Here is an 18552-nt window from a genome sequence, read left to right as displayed (position 1 = left end):
CCCATGGAAGGGTATAGCTGGGAAATTTCCATGTTAAGATTTAGAAAAAAAAAGATTTAGAAAAATCCGCACGTTATTCCTCCTGATAGAAATAAGACATAGGGTATGTATGTTTCCTATGGTGAGACGAATTAAAAGCTTTGAGCCTAGGGCCTGGACATAGTTCTCAAAAGAATAAAAATAAGGGGCAGGTAAGAGTACTTATCCTGGTATATATGCCAAAATAATAGGTGCAGAGCGTGTCAGGGACAAACCTGGCTGCTATTAAGTGTCACCAGTAAGCACTCTACCCAGAGAAACCAAACTAAAAAGGGGGAAATGACTTGACAGGGCATATTCTAATCTGCTTCAGCAAGATTCTTTAAAGGAAGATTTTCACTTTTCGTTATGTATATGTGGGGAGCATGTCCATGCAAGTACCTGAGATGGCCAGAGGGCATCAGATCCCCTGGAGCTGGAGTTACAGGTGGTTGTGAGCTGCAGGGAAAGAACCTCAGGTCCTCTGAAAGAGCAGAACAGGCCGAGCCAACTCTCCAGTCTAAGACATTTCTCCTTTGAGAGCCAGGTTTCTTCTGTGCCACCTAAATCTCTCAGGACCCTGCATCTGTCAGCCTCAGTAACATAAGAGGTGTACCACAAAATGTTTTGCTTTGAAATTTAGAAACAAGTTTTATTTAAGATCTGAAATACAATTCCTAAAATATCAACTTTTCAGAAAACTGTGGCTACACAATAATGCATTGCCTCTATCATGTTAGAACGTGCATTAGACTCAAATACAAAACCCAAGAAACAAACCACCATCCTTCAACAATTTGAGCAAAGAGAATGAATGCCTAAGGAACAACAACGATGGATTTGCAGAGGATGGGCTGTTTACGTCAAGCACCATAAAAAAAAAAAAAGCACAAATGCATGGGTTTGGGTTTTCAGGTATATACATTTAAGTTGAACCTTTGGCACTAGGAACCAGGGCATCTCATCACGTAGCATTAACACATATTAGAAAACCGTGTAGTGTCAAAGGGATAGAACCACCAGCATTCAAGCAATGTTGTCAACTAGGCAATAAAATGTTCTACTGAATTTCTTCTTTGTCTAATTACTGCATACACTGGTAGCAACTTTGAAATGAGGAAAGGAGCCAGGCACTCCTTTTATTTTCTGCTTACAACAGAACAGGAAACAAACTTAAACATAAGCCCTGTTTTACATTGACAGTTTTAAAGAACATCAATTATACAATGAAACGACTAAACAGAAGTGTTTACAGATACCAGACAATAGCAAGTGGTCAGTAGACCTTCACAGGGCTTTGCGATGATACTCAGCAGAAGCCACTTTGTAATCACTGGCAGTAAACAGAGAGGCAGAATTCTTTGCCAGATACTTAAGGAAATCATGCAAATAGCCCAGCAATAATGCAAGGCTTTTCTCATCAAGGGGCGTATAGGCCAACATTGCCCCAATTCTCACAAATAATCTCAGTAGGTGTGGTGCCCCATAGATCTGCGACATTGGCGCATCAGGGTGAGCCAGCAGGATCTCGGCATACTGGGGCCTCTCAAACTTGTAGAGCAGCTGAGTGCCCAGCATCACATTGAAATACTCTTTTATCCCTCCCACAACTTCATTAACTGCATACTCCTTATTATCAACATTCCCCTGCGACTTCTTGCAATTGGCATACTCCTCAAGAATAGCATCCACATTCTTTTTAGCAGGGAGTTGGAACAGCTGCTTCTGCCTAGTTACCAAGTCCCAGTCCTCAACCAGCCATGGCTTTAATTCTTCAGGAATCTTCACTTTCACTTCCATTCTATTCTTGAACGCCTCCTCGCTCTCCACAGTGGGGTCAGCCCGTGCCCTTTTCTTCCGAGGGGGCTGGGGCACTTCACTGGTACTGCCACCATCTCCATTGCCAGGAGCCTTCTGCTTGTTCTTCCTTGTCTTCCGCACGGAGCCAGAAGGGGGGTTCTCAGCAGAGCGACCCCCCCATCTTCCTGGGAGGGCTGGTTCAAGATTCTTTGGCTGTGAGCCAGCTGACTTCTTTCCTGAGGCAGCTCCCCTCATCTTACTTCTCTGCATGTTGCTTCGAGTCGGTTTCTTAAAGTTGTCTTCTTCAGCAGGTTGTTGTCCACGAGTTTGAGAAGCCTGCTTTCTGGAACTCATTCAACCCTGTTTTTATTCCAACCACTGTAATACATAAAGTATTTTATTTGGTTGTTTACTATGGTGACTTTAAGGCCCATCAGAGCACAACACATGCTAAAGTCTCTTGGAATACAGATCCCAGGTCCTATTTCTGGACCATTTAGAAGTTCATTTCTAGCTTCTCCTATCCCAAATCCTTACTCCCACCCACAACTCATCACACAGACACACTCACATCTTAAGTTTCTTGATGCTATTTAAAAGACAGGCTCTTAATTTTAGAGAAAGATAGAGGGGCAAAACCACAGAAGGAAGTAGAGTTGAAATTCAAGACTTTGGAACAAGAATAAGAATTTGAAAGAAATGAAGTTGGAGGTAAATGAATTAACAGTAAAGGGTTGCGTATCTAAGTCTAGGTAGGCCTTACCTAGTGTAATAGCAACAAAGAGAAACTGAACTCTTGTGCAACACACACTGAGGAATACACTAAGTGAAGGCTAAAGGCAAACTGGGTTGTGCACCACTAAACGTGGGTAGTTAATTAATAAAGCAAATTTTTTTTTTAGTTTGATACAATCAGAAAACAAGGTTAGTCCAATGAGAGTCACATGCATCAAACATCTTTCAATGGCTGCTTGCTGGAAGAGATGAGAAACCGGGTAGTCAGTGATGACTTTCAGGCTTTGAGGAGAGTGACTGTATTTGTACTGTTATGAAATGAGATGGCATGTAAACAAGTAAAGTGCTTAGTGGAGAAAGATGTTCAGCTTTGAGCTTTTAATATCTGGGGTGTGCACTCAAACAGAGAACATTCAAACTCACCTAAGAGGTCAGAGCAAAGAAATGGAGATGTAAGTAATTATTACGTAGCCAGTAGCAAATACTATAAGCCAGAGAACCTTTTCATTGAGGAAAGAGGCAGAATTTCATACATAGAATTCTGGGAAACCTAAGAAAGGTATTTGAGTCAGCAAGAAAGACACCACAGGTAAAATGGTTAGACTCTCATCTGAGAGTAAAAAAGAATGTGATTTTGGAAGCTAAGTTGCAAGAGAAACAAAACAATGTTCAGTGAAAATGCATTAAAAAAAAGTCTCCTGCTACTCTTATGGCATGACTCAGGAAACAATCCCCTTGACTTACACAATCTTCCTTCTTTCCCTTCCAAGGATGCCTAGTAATCTCCCAGATGGAGTCTTACAGATCTCCCAGGATGGTCTGGAAAGATGAAGTGGAATACAACCTAGAAAGGAAAGCAGGTATCTGCAATGAAGATGAACTTTTATGAAAGCATGTAAGAAAAAGATTACAAATGTGCCTTAAACTTATTAAGGACAATAGTAAGAGTTTTTGGCTTGCCACATGGAATTGGAAGAACTGAAACAAGACTAATGTAGACTCTTAGTCTCTTCTCATTTGCTACATGACAAAGTATTCCTAGTTGTTATAGGCTCCTATAAGAATGGCATGTCACGGCTGAATAGCTAGCACAGCATCTCACTAAAACATTTGTACATGTGAATGTGGACACAAAGATGTTCATGGAAATGGTATTTGCAACGAGGAACTATAGACATTTACATATTCTTCAGTAGGGGGAGGGTTCTATAAATTACACATGCACACTACAGAATACTCAAATGAACTAAGCAGAGGCCCATATACTGACACTGACATTTCTATAGGAAAATGCACACAACATTCAGGCCAAATCTGTATTGCCAGAGTAAATAAAGGCAAGGATACAGGCCTGACTCCACCTCAGATTAAAGCTCTTATACAGCCAGCTCCTAATACATAACAGCTTCACTATTTACTATGCTCTTTCTATATCCACCTTTCCTAGAGTAACACTGTTCCATAAAGTTTGAAACAAGTGCCATAAAATGAGCATATGGTATGGTCCTTCAAATTTGACTCTTTAACTTTGTTAGCATACCTAATCTTTACACCAGATTTCCTCTCCCTTGGTTAAATATAATAGAAGTCCTACCACAGGGTTTGTGCTATACCTAATCTTGGCTCTTTGGCAGTAGCACACAGGTTGCAGATTAATACACCATTTTCCCACTCAATCTCTATAAGCTAGCTTAAGAATGAGGCAGAGAAGAATAACACTCTTATGTTTGCCCCTACTTATTGAAGGGCTTTTATCATAGTGCTAAATTGTTTTCCCTTCAAAAACTCTAATTTAGAACCCTAATAGTAAGTAAAAAACAAAAAACAAACAAAACAAAACAAAACAAAAAAACCGACATCAAACCATGCCCTCTACTAAGCAGCAGCAAATCTTCACTTTTGTGATTTGCATGCAAGCAAGTGCTCCACTACTGAGTTACATTCCCAACCCTCAACAGCTTAAAAATTTTTATTTTATAATGTGTTGATCTGTTAAGAAAAATGGGTTTCAGCTGGAGATGGTGGTCCATGCCTTTAATCTCAGCACTTAGGGAGGCAGAGGCAGGCATTTCTCTGTGAGTTTGAAACCAGCCTAGTCTACAAAGTGACAGCCAGGACAGCCCAGGCACCAGAGAAAGCCTGTCTTGAAGAAAAAAAAAAGGGGGGTTTCAGGTCTCCAATTTGCACTTGTGCTAACAAAAATCCACTCCCCATTTATAAATGTTTTTGTCCTTTGAGTTGTTTTTTGGTGCTTTTATCATTTTATAAGATATCATCTAATTATCGTTGGCATGCTTTCCCTTGGAGGGCTCTTATAGTGTCAGACATCAAGATTTTTAAAGTTCTCAGCCCCACCGTTGTGGACATGGCTCCAGATATTTCATTACTATAAAAATGCAGTACTAGAGACCAATGTATAGATATACTAAGAGCACCAGCTAAGTATCTCTGAAGGATATATTCCAAGAGGAATTATTCAAGGAATCTGCCTACTTAAAGCTTTGGTGATCTAGCCCAATTTACGTCAGAACTGTCTTAATTTGTATTCCTAACCAAAACATGTCAAATTCATTTTTCCATCTTCAACCACACTCGAAAAAGATAGATTATAATATTTGCTTTAAGGAACTTACCTCAGGGCCTCCCACATATCGGGTAAGCATCCTGCTACTAAGACAACTAACTACACCTTAATCATCAAGCCTCTTCTTTTGCCAATCTATGTACTGTGAGGTACCTTCATTTGAATACGGATGATGGATTATCTCTAACCATCTATTCATGCAGTCACTGGTCACATATCTTTTTCTTACATGGGTATTCTTTTTATTCCTTTTTCTATTAGGATGCTTCTTGTTTGACATAAATCAGTAACAAAAACCATGGTTTAAGCGTACTTAATAGTGTCTATGGCCAGGTGTGGTGGCACAGGCCTTTAATCCCAGTACTTGGGAGGCAGAGGCAGGCGGATCACTGAGTTGAGGTCACCCTGGTCTACAAAGCAAGTCCAGGACAGCCAAGGCTAACAAAGAGAGACCCTGTCTCGAAAAACCAAAATAAATAAATAAAATAAAATAAAATAAAATAAATAGTGTCCTATGGACTGGGTGCACTTATATATCTCAATAGTATAAACAAACCTGGCTGGCCTTTCTTTGGCTTTCTTGTGCTCAGACAAAATGATGCCAAGCAAAAGTTATAGAGCTAAGTCTCCCCTAAATTTCTAACACTCTTTTCTCAACGTTCATTACTGACGATTCTGTCCTTTTCTCAAGGAGAAACGCTATCTTATTCAAATATTCATGAATTTATGTGACTTTTAAGGAGCTCTCTCCCCAAGCCAAGGCTGGCCTGGAATTTTGTTTATTAACCCTCCAGTTTTTGCTTTCCACACACTGGAACTACAGGCATGAGCCACCACACCCATTTTTGGGCCCTATCAGTGATAATCCTGCTTGTTCTTGTAGCAGTATCATAATGATTTAATTATTTGAGTTGAAAGGCATAAATGGTGCTCTAGAATAATAGTTGTCAATGGATATAAAAGGTGGCTGATATATTATTTAGTAGTAAAATACTGGGGTAACCTTATAGTAATTTGACAAAATGTGATATATTCACAATATGGAATATCATCTTAGCTAAAGGAAATGTCACTGCGAAAGAAATACCACAAAAGAGGTTAGACAGAGATCTATGCATTGACAAAGACATTCAAAAACTATTAGTGAAATAAACAGCTAGTTGTAAAACAGTATCTACATTGACATCATAATTTATACAAAGAAAATCATTTAAAAAAACCTTTTATGCATATCTGTACATTTTAGAAGAAGGAAATGAGGAAAATTAGTAACTGAGTGTACTAAGAACCAGGAGCAATGAGAAAACATGTGATCCATACATATTATTCATGACTTTGTAATATGGTCACCCATGGATTTTATATTTACTTTCATTTTCCACTTCATTACCACTGTACACTGCATGCTTTACAGGCATACTACTCAGAGAGCCTCACAGGTCCAAGTCAAGGTTTTTTTCCTCCTTGAGGCTTTCCCCACTTCAGATCTCTTTGGCCCTTGCTTTGTCAGTTTCTATGGATCCACTTTCAGCCCTCACTCATTCTCTCAATTGCCTCTCTTCTATTAGGGAAGTGCCCTCTGCTGAAACAGCTTCTACAAAGGAGAAAAATTAAGGAAATTATATAACTCCTTTAAAAATGGAGCTGTGAAGAGCCTGAGACACACCCCTTCCTTTCAGTGCTTCGTGCAATCAGACTCCAAATGCTGTTTTGTGTGTGCTACAAACACATCTAGTTAACAAACTCCAATGATTTGTTGGCAGAAACCTTTAGTTGTCTATTTAGTTAAACGTGAAGGGACCATATCAATCACATCATTTTTTTCCATTGCTTGGTCTCTGGCTAAAATCAAGTACACATCATCTTTCTCATTTGGATCTTGGAACATTTCTTATGTCTAAAGAAAAAAAAATTTTTTTGACAAAGGGTCTCATATGTTCCAGGCTAGACCCAGATTCCCGAAGCCCCTGCGTCCACCCCCTAAGTGCTTTGATTGCAGGCATGTGCCACCACACCTGGTTTGTGCAGTGCTTGGGGATCAAACCTGAAGCTTCATGTTTGCTAGAGAAGCATTCTACCAACTGAGCTACATTTGCAACCCAACAGATTGTTTTCAGTCTGAACAAAAAGAGGAAAATTGCATAAAAATGCTGAACATGCTGGCTATGGTAGCTAAAATTATAGTTCCTGGAAATTTCCTCATAAGCAAATAACCTTACAACTTTTTACATTGATCAAATAAAAGAGAAGTCTTAATTTCAGAATTCAGTTCTAGTAGTTAATTGCTGTTTCTGGAAAATGAGAGAAACCAACAATATTAATTAGAAAAAAGAATTCCAAGAAAATTATATTCACTATTTTACAAAACTGTGCTTAGGTGTATGTATGTAAAAGGTTTCATACAAGTATTATTACAGCAAACACTTTTATGAGGACATTTTGGAACAAAGGAAGTTTCTTGCTCAGGCTTAAATCAAATCTATCAAGTCCATATTTGCTCTCTAGAAAAATAATGCAACATTTGAATCTGTGAAACCATTAAGGAGCACCAATTTTTAGTATTTTTTAATTAAGAGAGTAAGATTCCACATGACAATATTGCTTATCTAGTGTGCATCTTTCTCTTTTCAGAATTTAGGGTATTTTCTTAGATGGGAGCTTATTAATCTTTAAAATATTCCTAGACATTTAGGAAGATTATGCTTTATATCTTGTCTGTAAACTGAGGCCAGAAGAAAGGCACTTACCCTGTACTCTGCAAACAGGAATGGTTCTGCAACCAGGGTCAGATCTCCTGATCCTTATTGTATAGCAAAGTTAGCTTTTCTGACGATGACCTAGAAGGTCAAACAAAGAGATGGAAAAGGACATAAAAAGATATGAGATGGTGATTCTTTTCCATCCATCAATACAATTTTGTCTCACACAAAGGACATAAAAGCTGATAATGTACAAATTTTATTTTTTTGCGTGGCTAATATTCTCAAATGTACCTTACTGTACATTTATCAATTTTGGAAAAAATTAATTTCTATTAAGGATAATGTGAAAGAAATAAAATTGTAAAAGAACAGCATTACAAACCGATGCGAATCCATCATCCAGCTCCAACAATTACTAACTGAAGGCCATCTTGTTTCATCTGTTACCCCACCCACTGCTCCCCCCCCCCACTTTCTTTAAGCTACGGAAAAAAATGACTTCAGAATTATGGAAAAATTCAAATATATACAATAAAAAAAGGTGAGTATAAGAAACCCCATCTGTCTACCCCTACACGCTTAAACGATTATTAATCTAGGGTTCCAATTATACCCCTCCCATCTCTCTCTACCGCTGAAATTATTCTGAGGCAAATCCTAGTCATCCACGTATTTTGAAGCCATTTTCAGACACCATTTAACCCTTAAGCATTTATATATGCATATATACATCCACAAAATAAACCAATTTGAAAATATAACCACATTGCCACCATAATCGTCTAAAAAAAAAAATCTGACACAGATTTCATTGAATACTAATCTCGCATTTAAAAATTCTCGATGCGTCTTAAAGAATACTTTACAATTGGTATGCTCGAATCAGGATTCAAACAAGGCCTACTCATCGCATGTGCTTCATTCCCTCCCTCCCTCCCCTCCCTGTCTCTCTCTCTCTCCCTCCCTCCCTCCCTCTCTCTCTCTCTCTCTCATGTGGGAAAATTCCAACCCCCAGACCATTCTGAAGCAATTCTCGGCTAGCGAGTTATTTTAACGGTAAAGCTTAACAAATACCTAGCCCCATAATTTCTTCTAAGAAAGGCGGCGTGCAGGAAAAAAAAAAAACCTACATCGAACGAATTTGCGTAATTTAAAATTCCCTTCCGCTACACAAATATCTGTCCTTAATAAACAATTGCTAATATCTTTCGGGGGACAGACTCCGCATTGAATGTCCTACACGCACTATTTTGCTATGCACGTCTGAGACCACGGCTCTGAGACGGATACTATTATCACCATTTTGCAAACATGGAAACCCAGACACAGAAAGGAGCCTTGCCCAAGTTGGGCGTTGCCGAGCACGACTATGAATCCCGCTTTGCCTGAATGTAAAGCCACTAGCTAATCCTGTCTAAAGACACGAAGAAAAGAGGAAATCATCGACCCCCTCCTCCCCACCCCCACCCCGAAACCTGAAACGAGAATCCAGTTCTTTCCAGCAGCCGACGTGTGATCACTGCTGCTCCTCCAACCGCCATAGTAAAGCCAGGTTTCTCTGGCAACTGATATCCATAGGCAGACACGTCACCCTGGGGGAGGGCTTAGCCTCTCAGCGAATCACAGTCGTCTTGTCTAAGTTTTAGAATGTTCCATAACCAAATGATTGGGCCGCCGTCCCCACGTCAGCAGTGACACTGCGCCGCAGTAAAGGCGGGTGCTAGGAACCTGCTTCTTCACGGTGAGGGCCGAAATCAAACCAATCACCGTCCTTCTTCAGTGCGGGCTCCCGCCAATGACGATCGCTCTTCTAGGTTCTTAGCCCGCCCTCCAAATGCGCCACAGCCGTTGGGTCAGAAGTCTATAGGGCAGCGTGTTCACGTGGCCTATTTTCACGACCCAGAGTTCCCCTGACCGTGAGTTTTTTTTTTCTTTTTACCCCCACCCTTCCCTCGCTCTCTCTTTTTCTCCTGCCGGGAGGCATTATGGGTTTGTGGGTCCGGTCCCCTCCTCCGCCCCCGCCCCACTGGGAAAGGAAGTGTCTACGTGGCTTGCGGAAATAGGATAGGCGGAAATGAGCTAAGGTTCCCGCGAGTGGGAAGAGCGAGGTCAAGCCTAGGGCCACGCCCCCGAGCCTGTTGCGCAACTCTCGGGAACAGGAGAAAAAAAAAGGAATAATGAAGGTTTTCATGTGTGTGCGTGTGAGGGTGGTGAGTGCCACGGGAGGATGCCATGAGAACCAGTGTGTATTTGCGCGGACACGCTCGCGTGGCTGTGGAGTGTGGGTGTGGGCGCGCATCAGCCCTCGTGGCGCCAGAGGTGATGGGTGTGCGCAGGCGTGCACTCCTCGCGGTGGTGGGAGGGGCCCCGAGTGCCTGTGTTGTTGAGGTTTTTTTTTTAATGGGCGAATTTCTGCATTTTTATGTTGGCAAACTGCTTTAATGAAAAGGAAAATAAGACAACGTGCTAAGTAACAGGGCTTTGTTAGAAAAAGGCCTGCTGATCGATCGATCTCTCTCCTTCTCTCTCCCTCCCTCTCTCGGTCTCTCCCTCTGTCTCTCTCTCTCCTCCCTCCCCCTCTCCCTCTCCCTCTCTCCCACCCCTCCTCTCCCTTTTTAAGTTTGGCTGGCCTGGGACTCATAGGTCCACCTGTCTTTTCTTATCCGGAATGCTGGGATTAAAAGCATGCGCCACTCCACCCAGTCTCATTTAATTTTAGACCTCAAAGATGGTCGTTATTCCTACATTTTAGTCCACCAAAATAAGCCCCTTCTATAGTTAGGAGTCAAAACTATATCACCTAGTCCTCCCTTTTGCCTTTCACCAAGTTTACTGCAAACCTCCCCTTTCCCCGTCACCAAGTTTACTGGCAGAAAAAAAAAAAATCTAATGAGAACATACACAATTAAATCCCCTAATGATAGCGACTCCTCCAGATTTCTGTGGATGCTAAGGCCCGCCTACCTTTTTCCTGATCTCTAAGCATAGTGATCCTCAGGCACATATGCATTCGTCAATTTTCCAGAAAATTCACTGGGTAAAGAGTATATCTCTTGAATCTGCCACTAGATGTCACCCAATTCCAGCAAAAGATTTGAGGTCCGGTTCCCAGGGACTGTGAGATTTATTTATTTATGCTCCGCCCACTTCTTATTTTATGGACTCAATAATCTCTAGCTGTCTTATATATATCTTAGATTCCTAAAGAATAAAAAAAATCAGGTTCCGTCAATTAAAATCCTTTGTGAGATGGGGTGGCACATCTGCTGTATGAGCCCTCAGGAGGCCAGCGGAAGGACCCCCAATTGAAAGCCAGCTTAGATTTTTATGTTGAGACCCTGTGTCTATATAAATAAACTAATGAAAGAATATCCCTTTTGCTTTTTTGCTCACTTTATTTTTCAGTAACTACAATTCCTCCAAACGGCAATTGCAGAGGACTCTAGTCAGCCTGTAAAGGTAACTCCAAGGTAAACATTAGACCTCAGCATTTGGAAAGTATCTTTCCTCTTGAAATTTTTATCTGATATGTGTGTTCGCACCCTACTTTTATTTACTGGTTCTGTGTTTCGAACAAGAAGGTAGGTACTAAGTATAACTAGTATTTTATTATGCTGAGAGTTATCACACCAAGTTAACACTCTACGTTCCTAACTAGTCCTAAACCTGTCTCCCCAAGGCCGTTCACCTGTGCAACTTACCTTAGCTGAAGATCAGGATCCTAGGGGAGACTCTGCGGCCTCAAGGCAGATGAAGGTGCTGTCCCTCCAGGTGCGCAAGAGGAAGAACAAGGCTCTGGCCTCTGCTTATATACTGTCCGGTGGGCGTCACAGTCATGAGACTCGAGTCCTGTGTCTGCTTATCTCGAGTGAGTGATGTCATTGGGGGCTGGTTATCAGGTGTAGCCTGGGGTGTAGTGGAGTTCCTGACTAAGCTGTTTCTGTAGGACAAAAAGGCTTTTTTAAAACTACGTTCATAGCACTTCTGCGTAACTTAGTTGTGCCTTTAGTGCCAGATAGCAAATAATTAAACCAATTTCACACTTACTGGCCCTATCTTTCAGAGCAAATAGTAATGATGAGGCCCTGAGGTTGTTTTTTTTTTTTTCAATTTTTTTATGTATACACATGTATGCAACAGTGTTTGCCTGTGCACATCCTGGCTAAAGGTCAACTCCCTTTAGGTCTCTTCCTCTATTGCTGTTCCCCTTTATTTTTGGAGACAGTTTCTCAATGAACTGAACTAAGGTCGTCATGCTTGGGCCGCAGACACTTTATCCCCTGAGACATCTCCCCAGCCAGAGCCTCATAGTTTTTATTAACTTTATATCTCAATTGAAGCCCCCCCTCCTCTCTAGATCCCACCCTCTCTCCTTCTTCCCCCCACCCCCTTCCCCTACTCCTCAATTTTTAAATGTTTTCTATCTTTCAGATGTTGTATGAAATCCTTTCCATAGATATTTTTTTTCTTAACAAAAAATCAACCAAAAAAATCTGTTTCACTTATCTACGATATGTGGGTGAAGGGCTTTTCTTTTTATTAAAGATTTTAATTTTACTGTTTTTAATTATGTGTAGGTGTAGGCCTGCATGTGGGTGTGTGACTTGAGTTCAGAGGCTAGAGGCATTGGATCCCCTGGAGCTATAATTACAGGCTGCCCTGAGACAGGATGTGGATGCCTTGGAGCCTCACGTGGTCTTAATTGCTGAGCCTGCTGAGCCACCTCTCCAGCCACTTTGGTGAAAGGTTTTTAGAGCAGATCTCCAGCTGTTTTTTTTCCAGGCAAACCAGAAGCATCAGTCTAACCTGGTAAGTTATCAGACAATTGGATTCTTAGGTGCTACCTCAAATCTCATAAATCAGAGAATCTTTGGATGGAGTTTGACAAGCCATGCCACTACAAATTGTTCTAACGAATCCAGTGCACTCCAAAATTTAAGAACCACTGCTTTGGAAGGGGAAGAAAAAAGCAACACTTTCTTGGTGCACCACTAGAGGGTGCCATAGAATGTAAAGTGAAATACAAAGGATGTGTTCTGAGATACCCTGCAGTCTCGTTTGGCAGATTAACAAATGTGTAGAATTGTCACCCTAAATGGTCATCTTTCAGAGCCTGAAACAAACTATATTATAGATTGTCCCTTGCTTTGACTGATATTTCCTGAGCCATTAACGAGATGTGGAAATAGCTTGATGATCTTGGTACCTTTCCTTCTCTCCCTTCTATAGGGTATAACATGGAAGTTCAAGAGTGGGCTCCTTCTTGTTTCTTATTTCTCAGTGCTCTGTCTATGTAGTTATCCTTTTTAGCACGTGTCATAATCTTGTATGTATGATAAATGCCTGAGGGTGGTGAGTAAAAACAGCTTTGAAAACTCATTATTGGTCACTCACTCTATTGCTCTATACATATTAGTACTGTTAATAAGCTTATAACTTAGCTGAAACTTAATACTGTTTTATAGTGATGAAAAAAAGTTCTGATGTCCAGTTATTTTCATTGATCTTATAATTTGCAAGTAATAAAATCTGAATACTTCCTGGCATTCGGAATTCTACTATTAAGCTTTCTAGTTCTCTGGTTTAGTTTCTATGTAAGTGATTTTTTTCCTTTTTAAAAAAATTTCCAAGATACTGATACATTTTGACCCAAGAGAAAACGTGGAAAAGTCCCTGTCTTGTATTTTGGCCAGTTTTTATCTGAGACCGGATGTGCACTCTCCAGGCCCCCTCCTATCAGCCAGGCACATTAAGAGGGGGGTAAGTGTGGCACCAGAATCAACATTTCTGACTGCTGCAGCCCTACTCTAATGGGTCCATCTGTGTGCTTTACTGAGTAGGAGTGTAAGAGCAAGAGCGTGAATAATGGCCATTAGTTTTAGAGTCGGAGCGGCGGCCAGTAATGGCCTAGAAGCAATGTTTGCTATGTTCCAGGTAGCACACGACTCAGCCCTTTCCATCTGTTGTCTTAGCAAATTGTCACGGAAGCCCAGAGAAGTTAAACAGTCACTTCACCTTGCTCAACCAGTAAATTACGGAGCAAAGCCGGACTTGTTCCCTGACTTTAAAGCCCAGGCGTTTTTCTGTTATGCTGTGTCACCCCATCAGTGTGAATACTGCCCTGCAACCTAAAGCCTCAAGGGGATTCCTGCCTTATGGTCAGTCCTCAGAAAATGAGAAATAGTCTTCCATTAGATTTTATAGCTGCGCTGGTGTCTTCATACACTTTCAACTTGGAAGGGAAAGATAGGGGAATTTTGGGTGGCTTCATGACCGAAGGCCAGGTAGAAACTATTATGGTCTCAGCCTTCACAGGCCATTCGGGGCTCCACGCATCTGGTATTATTTTCAAGGCTACCATTAGCTTCTACAGTGGCTCGGTGATAATCAGAATCATAGGCCACCCAAGGGTAGACAGATTGCAGAAATATGTACACTCCGGTGGAACAGTGAGGAAAATGCCCCTTTTCTTGGCCTTGCTGACATCTTCACCAAGGCAATTAGTTGAAAACGACATTTCAGCTAGGAATTTTCCTCTCTTAGTTGAGTACTATTGTGTAGCATGTAACCTGCCTGCCAGTATATATGGGCCTTACTTGCATTACCTGGTGACTAACAAAACCGTCCTTGGTCTGAAAGGTAGTGGTCGGTATTGGTTACACAATATTCTGTAGTCTATCCCCACTGTCCTCCCGTGTCTTATGACTAGTAAACAAAAGTTGTTCTATCCTAAGCTTTAGTTGTTATCATGTCATATATTATATATACATATGTGTATGTCTATAATTTTATTTTAAATTTTATTTTACTTGTGTAGGTGCTTCATCTACATGTATATCTGTGCACCATGTATGTACCTGGTGCCCAGTGAAGCCAGAAGAAGGCATTGGATTCCCTGGGCCTGGTAGTACTGGTTGCGAGTCAGCACGTGTGTGTTCCAGCCCCAAATCAGAACCAAACTAAAAATACCAAGGAGAAGCTGGACAGCTGGCTCAGCAGGTAAGAACACTTATTGCTCTTGTAGAAGACTAGAGTTCAGTTCCCAGCACCTATAGGGTGGCTCGCAATCATCTGTAACTCCAAGTTCAGGGGACTTGACACTTTTTTGTGATGCCTGTGTGCACCAGACGCACGTGTGTACATACATATATTCAGGCAAAGCGCTCATGCACAGAGAAGTAAATAAAAGAGGTTTTAAATTTTTGTTCTAATTATCTTATTTACTATTCTTAAAATAATGATTATTTAATTTACAAATTTAAAAAACTAGTCCTAATATTTCAAGGCTGAACAAAATGCCATTTCTGCGATTAGAATGCCTTTTTTCATTTGTTTATACTGCCTCTTTCCAATAGAAGTTTCATTTAGCCAGTCCCGCAAATTTCTTTGGATCTGTATGGTTTTTTTGTCCATGGCAAAGCAAAAAAAAAAAAAAAAAGTTAAGGGGAAAATTTTGTCCTTTTAGTGATATCTGTTCTCTTCTGTAACTGAACTACAACCGCATGGCTCCATTTGACGTCGAAAAGCTCATTTCAAATGACTGAAGCACTGAGAATTGAACCTAGTCAGCGATAACCTTAGATGACCTTGAGATGCCAGGCTTGCACATGATCCCTTGTTTTTCTCCTCCTGAGTTAATCGTTTAGCTTGAAGCATGCCAAAATGCCTGGTTTTGTCAGCAACACACTTTACTTGGAGGGATGATGTAAAGCCGCCCATGGTATACATTAACTCAGAAAGATAAAGACTGGTTTTCGCCAGTGATTGTTGTTGCCTGCAGTTCGAACTTTGCCTCAAGTGTGGTTGCTTTAAATCTGTCCCCCCCACCCCTGGCTAAGTTTCTTGTGTTTGTAATTTCTACCTATAGTTTACATTTTCCCAGAAGTGATAAACATTACAGCTTTTGAAAATATTAGCTGCCATGTTTAAAAGGACAAGTCAACATCGCTCGAACTATTTGACATGCTAGTAGTACGGATCTAAATTGTTTAATGGTAGATATAGGGTTGCTTGGTCTGGTTCCCTACTTTTCTGTAGTTCTGAACAGTCTGTTAATAAAATAATTCTTTAAGAAGAGAAAAAATTAGCCGGGCGTGGTGGCGCACGCCTTTAATCCCAGCACTCGGGAGGCAGAGGCAGGCGGATCGCTGTGAGTTCGAGGCCAGCCTGGTCTACAAAGTGAGTCCAGGACAGCCAAGGCTACACAGAGAAACCCTGTCTCAATAAACCAAAAAAAAAAAAAAAGAGAGAGAGAGAAAAAATTAAAAAGTGCTTCATTGGTTATGGGCTACAGTATAAACATGAGTTTCTCTTTAGAAGAGTATTAATTAACCAAGACATTGAGTAAAATATATATTCTTTAGTAGGAACAGACCATGTCAGATTTAGGAAGCAAGTCAAATAAGGTCTCCTCAAAGGACAGCCTCTCCAGCAGATGCTATAAGAAGCCTTGCTGTAATGAGCCACTGTGTGCAGCGTCTCACAGGCATCAGGAAATTAGGACCAGAGAGAGGTTGAAAACAACAGAAAGAAGCTTCAGGTAATCAAGGAAGCTGTGGACCAGAAGGCAGAAAACACACAGGCAAACGGAAGCTGGGGCAAGAGGGTCTTAGATCTTTGCTACCACCCTCAATGAGCGCTGAAGAAGTCAAAGCTGCTAAGGAAACAGGAGGCCAGATTGTGGAATGTGTGACATAAGGCATCTTATCTATTTTCAGAAGATGCCTTTCCTACCTTGTTTACAGTTTTTAAGAGTAGGAAAACCATCTGAAAGCAAAGACTATGTATGTGCACATGTGTGTAAAAGTGCAAGCATTTTAAAAATTTTTAATTTTATTAATTTATTCAGATCACAACTCAATTGTTATCCCAATACTTGTATCCTCCTGTTCCTCCCTCGGTGCAAGCATTTAAAGACAAGGCATCTTACCACCGTTATGCTTGGAAAGGCAGGTTCTACAAACTACACACTGAAACAGTGGTTTTGATCTACTTGCAGCAATGGTACCATATGGATAAGTGAAGGAGGCTGTTGTACACGACTGTGAGAGAGTGGATAGAGCTTAGGGTATGGGGTCCTCAGAAGATATATTCCTTCAAAGCTTGAAGGAATATGTTGAGAGAAAATGATTAAAAATTGAGGACAGAGAAATGAGTAAGAGCAGTTCCTAAAAGGTACAAAGCTGAGATACACCCAGCTGCTCCCTGCCTAGAGTTGTGGGTGGACGTCAGTGGGATCCAGGAGGGTACAGCCAGCTTTCAATAGAGCTGGTCTGTGAAACTTGGCTGAGAGGACAGAGGAAAATTGATGTTTGCTCCAGAGTGGGGCTGTCAGCTGTGCTCACTGCCTCACCAGGCTCCCAGCTGTAAACAAAAGTCCTGGCCCTTCATGGCACTGCAGAGCAGTCCAGGCTGGCGTAAGTCTCTGAGGACAGCTAGACCATTTTCTCATCCTGGCTGACAACCAGGAGACAGAAGAAACAATAAAAGGTAGAGTGGGGGAAGGGGCAGAATTGCAAGGGGGCGAGGAGCAGAGACCATTAGGAAAACATTGTCCATTTCAGATCTTGAGTCTTTAGATGAAAGTAGTAGAATTATTTTAGGGAAAGCAGACCACTTTCCTTGTGTAAATGTCCCAAGTAATAGTGAATTCTGAAGGAGGTTTCAGAGAAACTAGTGCATCATCCACCCCCTTCGTTTACAAACATAACGCTCATTGCCATGCTAGGTGATGCTAGCCATCCTGAGTGATGCTAAAGTAACAGAAAGTAGCTCACACATTCAGGGGTCTAATAAGGAGTTTAGGGATATGTGTGAAGTTGAGTCTTAGCAATACCAAATAGGCTTTTTGTTGGTGTATTTGTTTCTTTCTTTTTGAGACAGGGAGTCATGTAGCCTAGGCTCTCATTGAACTTGCTATGTAGCCAAAAACTGGCCTTCAATTCTTGACCTTCCTGCCTCTACCTCCACAGTGCTAGGATTACAGACATTTAACACTCTGCTCATCAAATAATACACCTTCTAAAATACTACGTGACGAATTTGGAGTAGAAGTACTGAAGCAACATATCTGGCTATAGTCACAGAAAGTGGGATTTGAGAGAAATGTAGAAAGCTAGATGTGATTTGGCTATGAAGGAAAGATGTTTGGAATTGCAGGCAGGACAAAATTATTAATAAAATTGATTCCTGCTTTGGCTGAAGCAGTAAGTTAGTGTGCCACAGATGCTGTTCTTTCTCACCCTCTTATACTCCCATCATGGATCGGCCAGCATGCAAGTCTCCCTTTAAGTGTCACATTCTCACAGTGGCCCTACCTTATCTCTAGGACCAAGTTGAGTGTCTTGCTTTATGCACCTACAGTACACACTGCTTCTGCCTTTCCAAGATGCCACCATTTTCATTTGATGAACTTAGTTTGTTTTGCTACATTTGTTCTCTACATTATAAGTCAGGAAGGTTTGTTTGATTGTATTTCCTCCTCTTCCTCCTCCTCCTCCTCCTCCTCCTCCTCCTCCTCCTCCTTTTCCTTCTTTTTGAAAAAGTCAAATATTCTCTCCCTTTTAAGACTGTCCTACTCCTGCTCAGCTCTGGAGGCAGAGACAGCTGGATCACTGAATTCAAGACCAGCCTAGTCTACAGAGGAAGGTCCAGGACTATATAGTGAGTCCCTGTCTACAAACAAACAAACAAACAAAACCAGTCCTACTCCTA

At 41.2% G+C, this 18552-nt stretch overlaps 1 protein-coding gene across 3 annotated transcripts; it reads right to left on the bottom strand.

Moving 5' to 3' along the window:
* Positions 1-643: 643 nt before the first annotated feature.
* Positions 644-9466, bottom strand: MORF4L2 (mortality factor 4 like 2). 3 transcript variants are annotated; one of them, XM_084790283.1, is made up of 4 exons: positions 9315-9466; positions 7885-7974; positions 3298-3417; positions 644-2196 (listed from the first exon to the last, which is right to left on the bottom strand). In XM_084790283.1, the coding sequence occupies exon 4, from the start codon at positions 2170-2172 to the stop codon at positions 1306-1308; it is 867 nt and encodes a 288-aa protein (XP_084646409.1). In that variant the 5' UTR covers positions 2173-2196; positions 3298-3417; positions 7885-7974; positions 9315-9466; the 3' UTR covers positions 644-1305. The 3 variants fall into 3 exon arrangements, with proteins under 3 accessions (XP_084646409.1, XP_084646408.1, XP_084646410.1); XM_084790282.1 differs by having other exon boundaries at positions 3298-3397; XM_084790284.1 differs by lacking the exon at positions 3298-3417.
* Between the last annotated feature and the right edge of the window lie 9086 nt (positions 9467-18552).

Source organism: Acomys minous, assembly GCF_964271855.1.
Source record: "Acomys minous genome assembly, chromosome: 7".
In the NCBI taxonomy this organism is placed as follows: domain Eukaryota; kingdom Metazoa; phylum Chordata; class Mammalia; order Rodentia; family Muridae; genus Acomys; species Acomys minous.
This window is presented reverse-complemented; position numbering and strand designations above follow the sequence as displayed.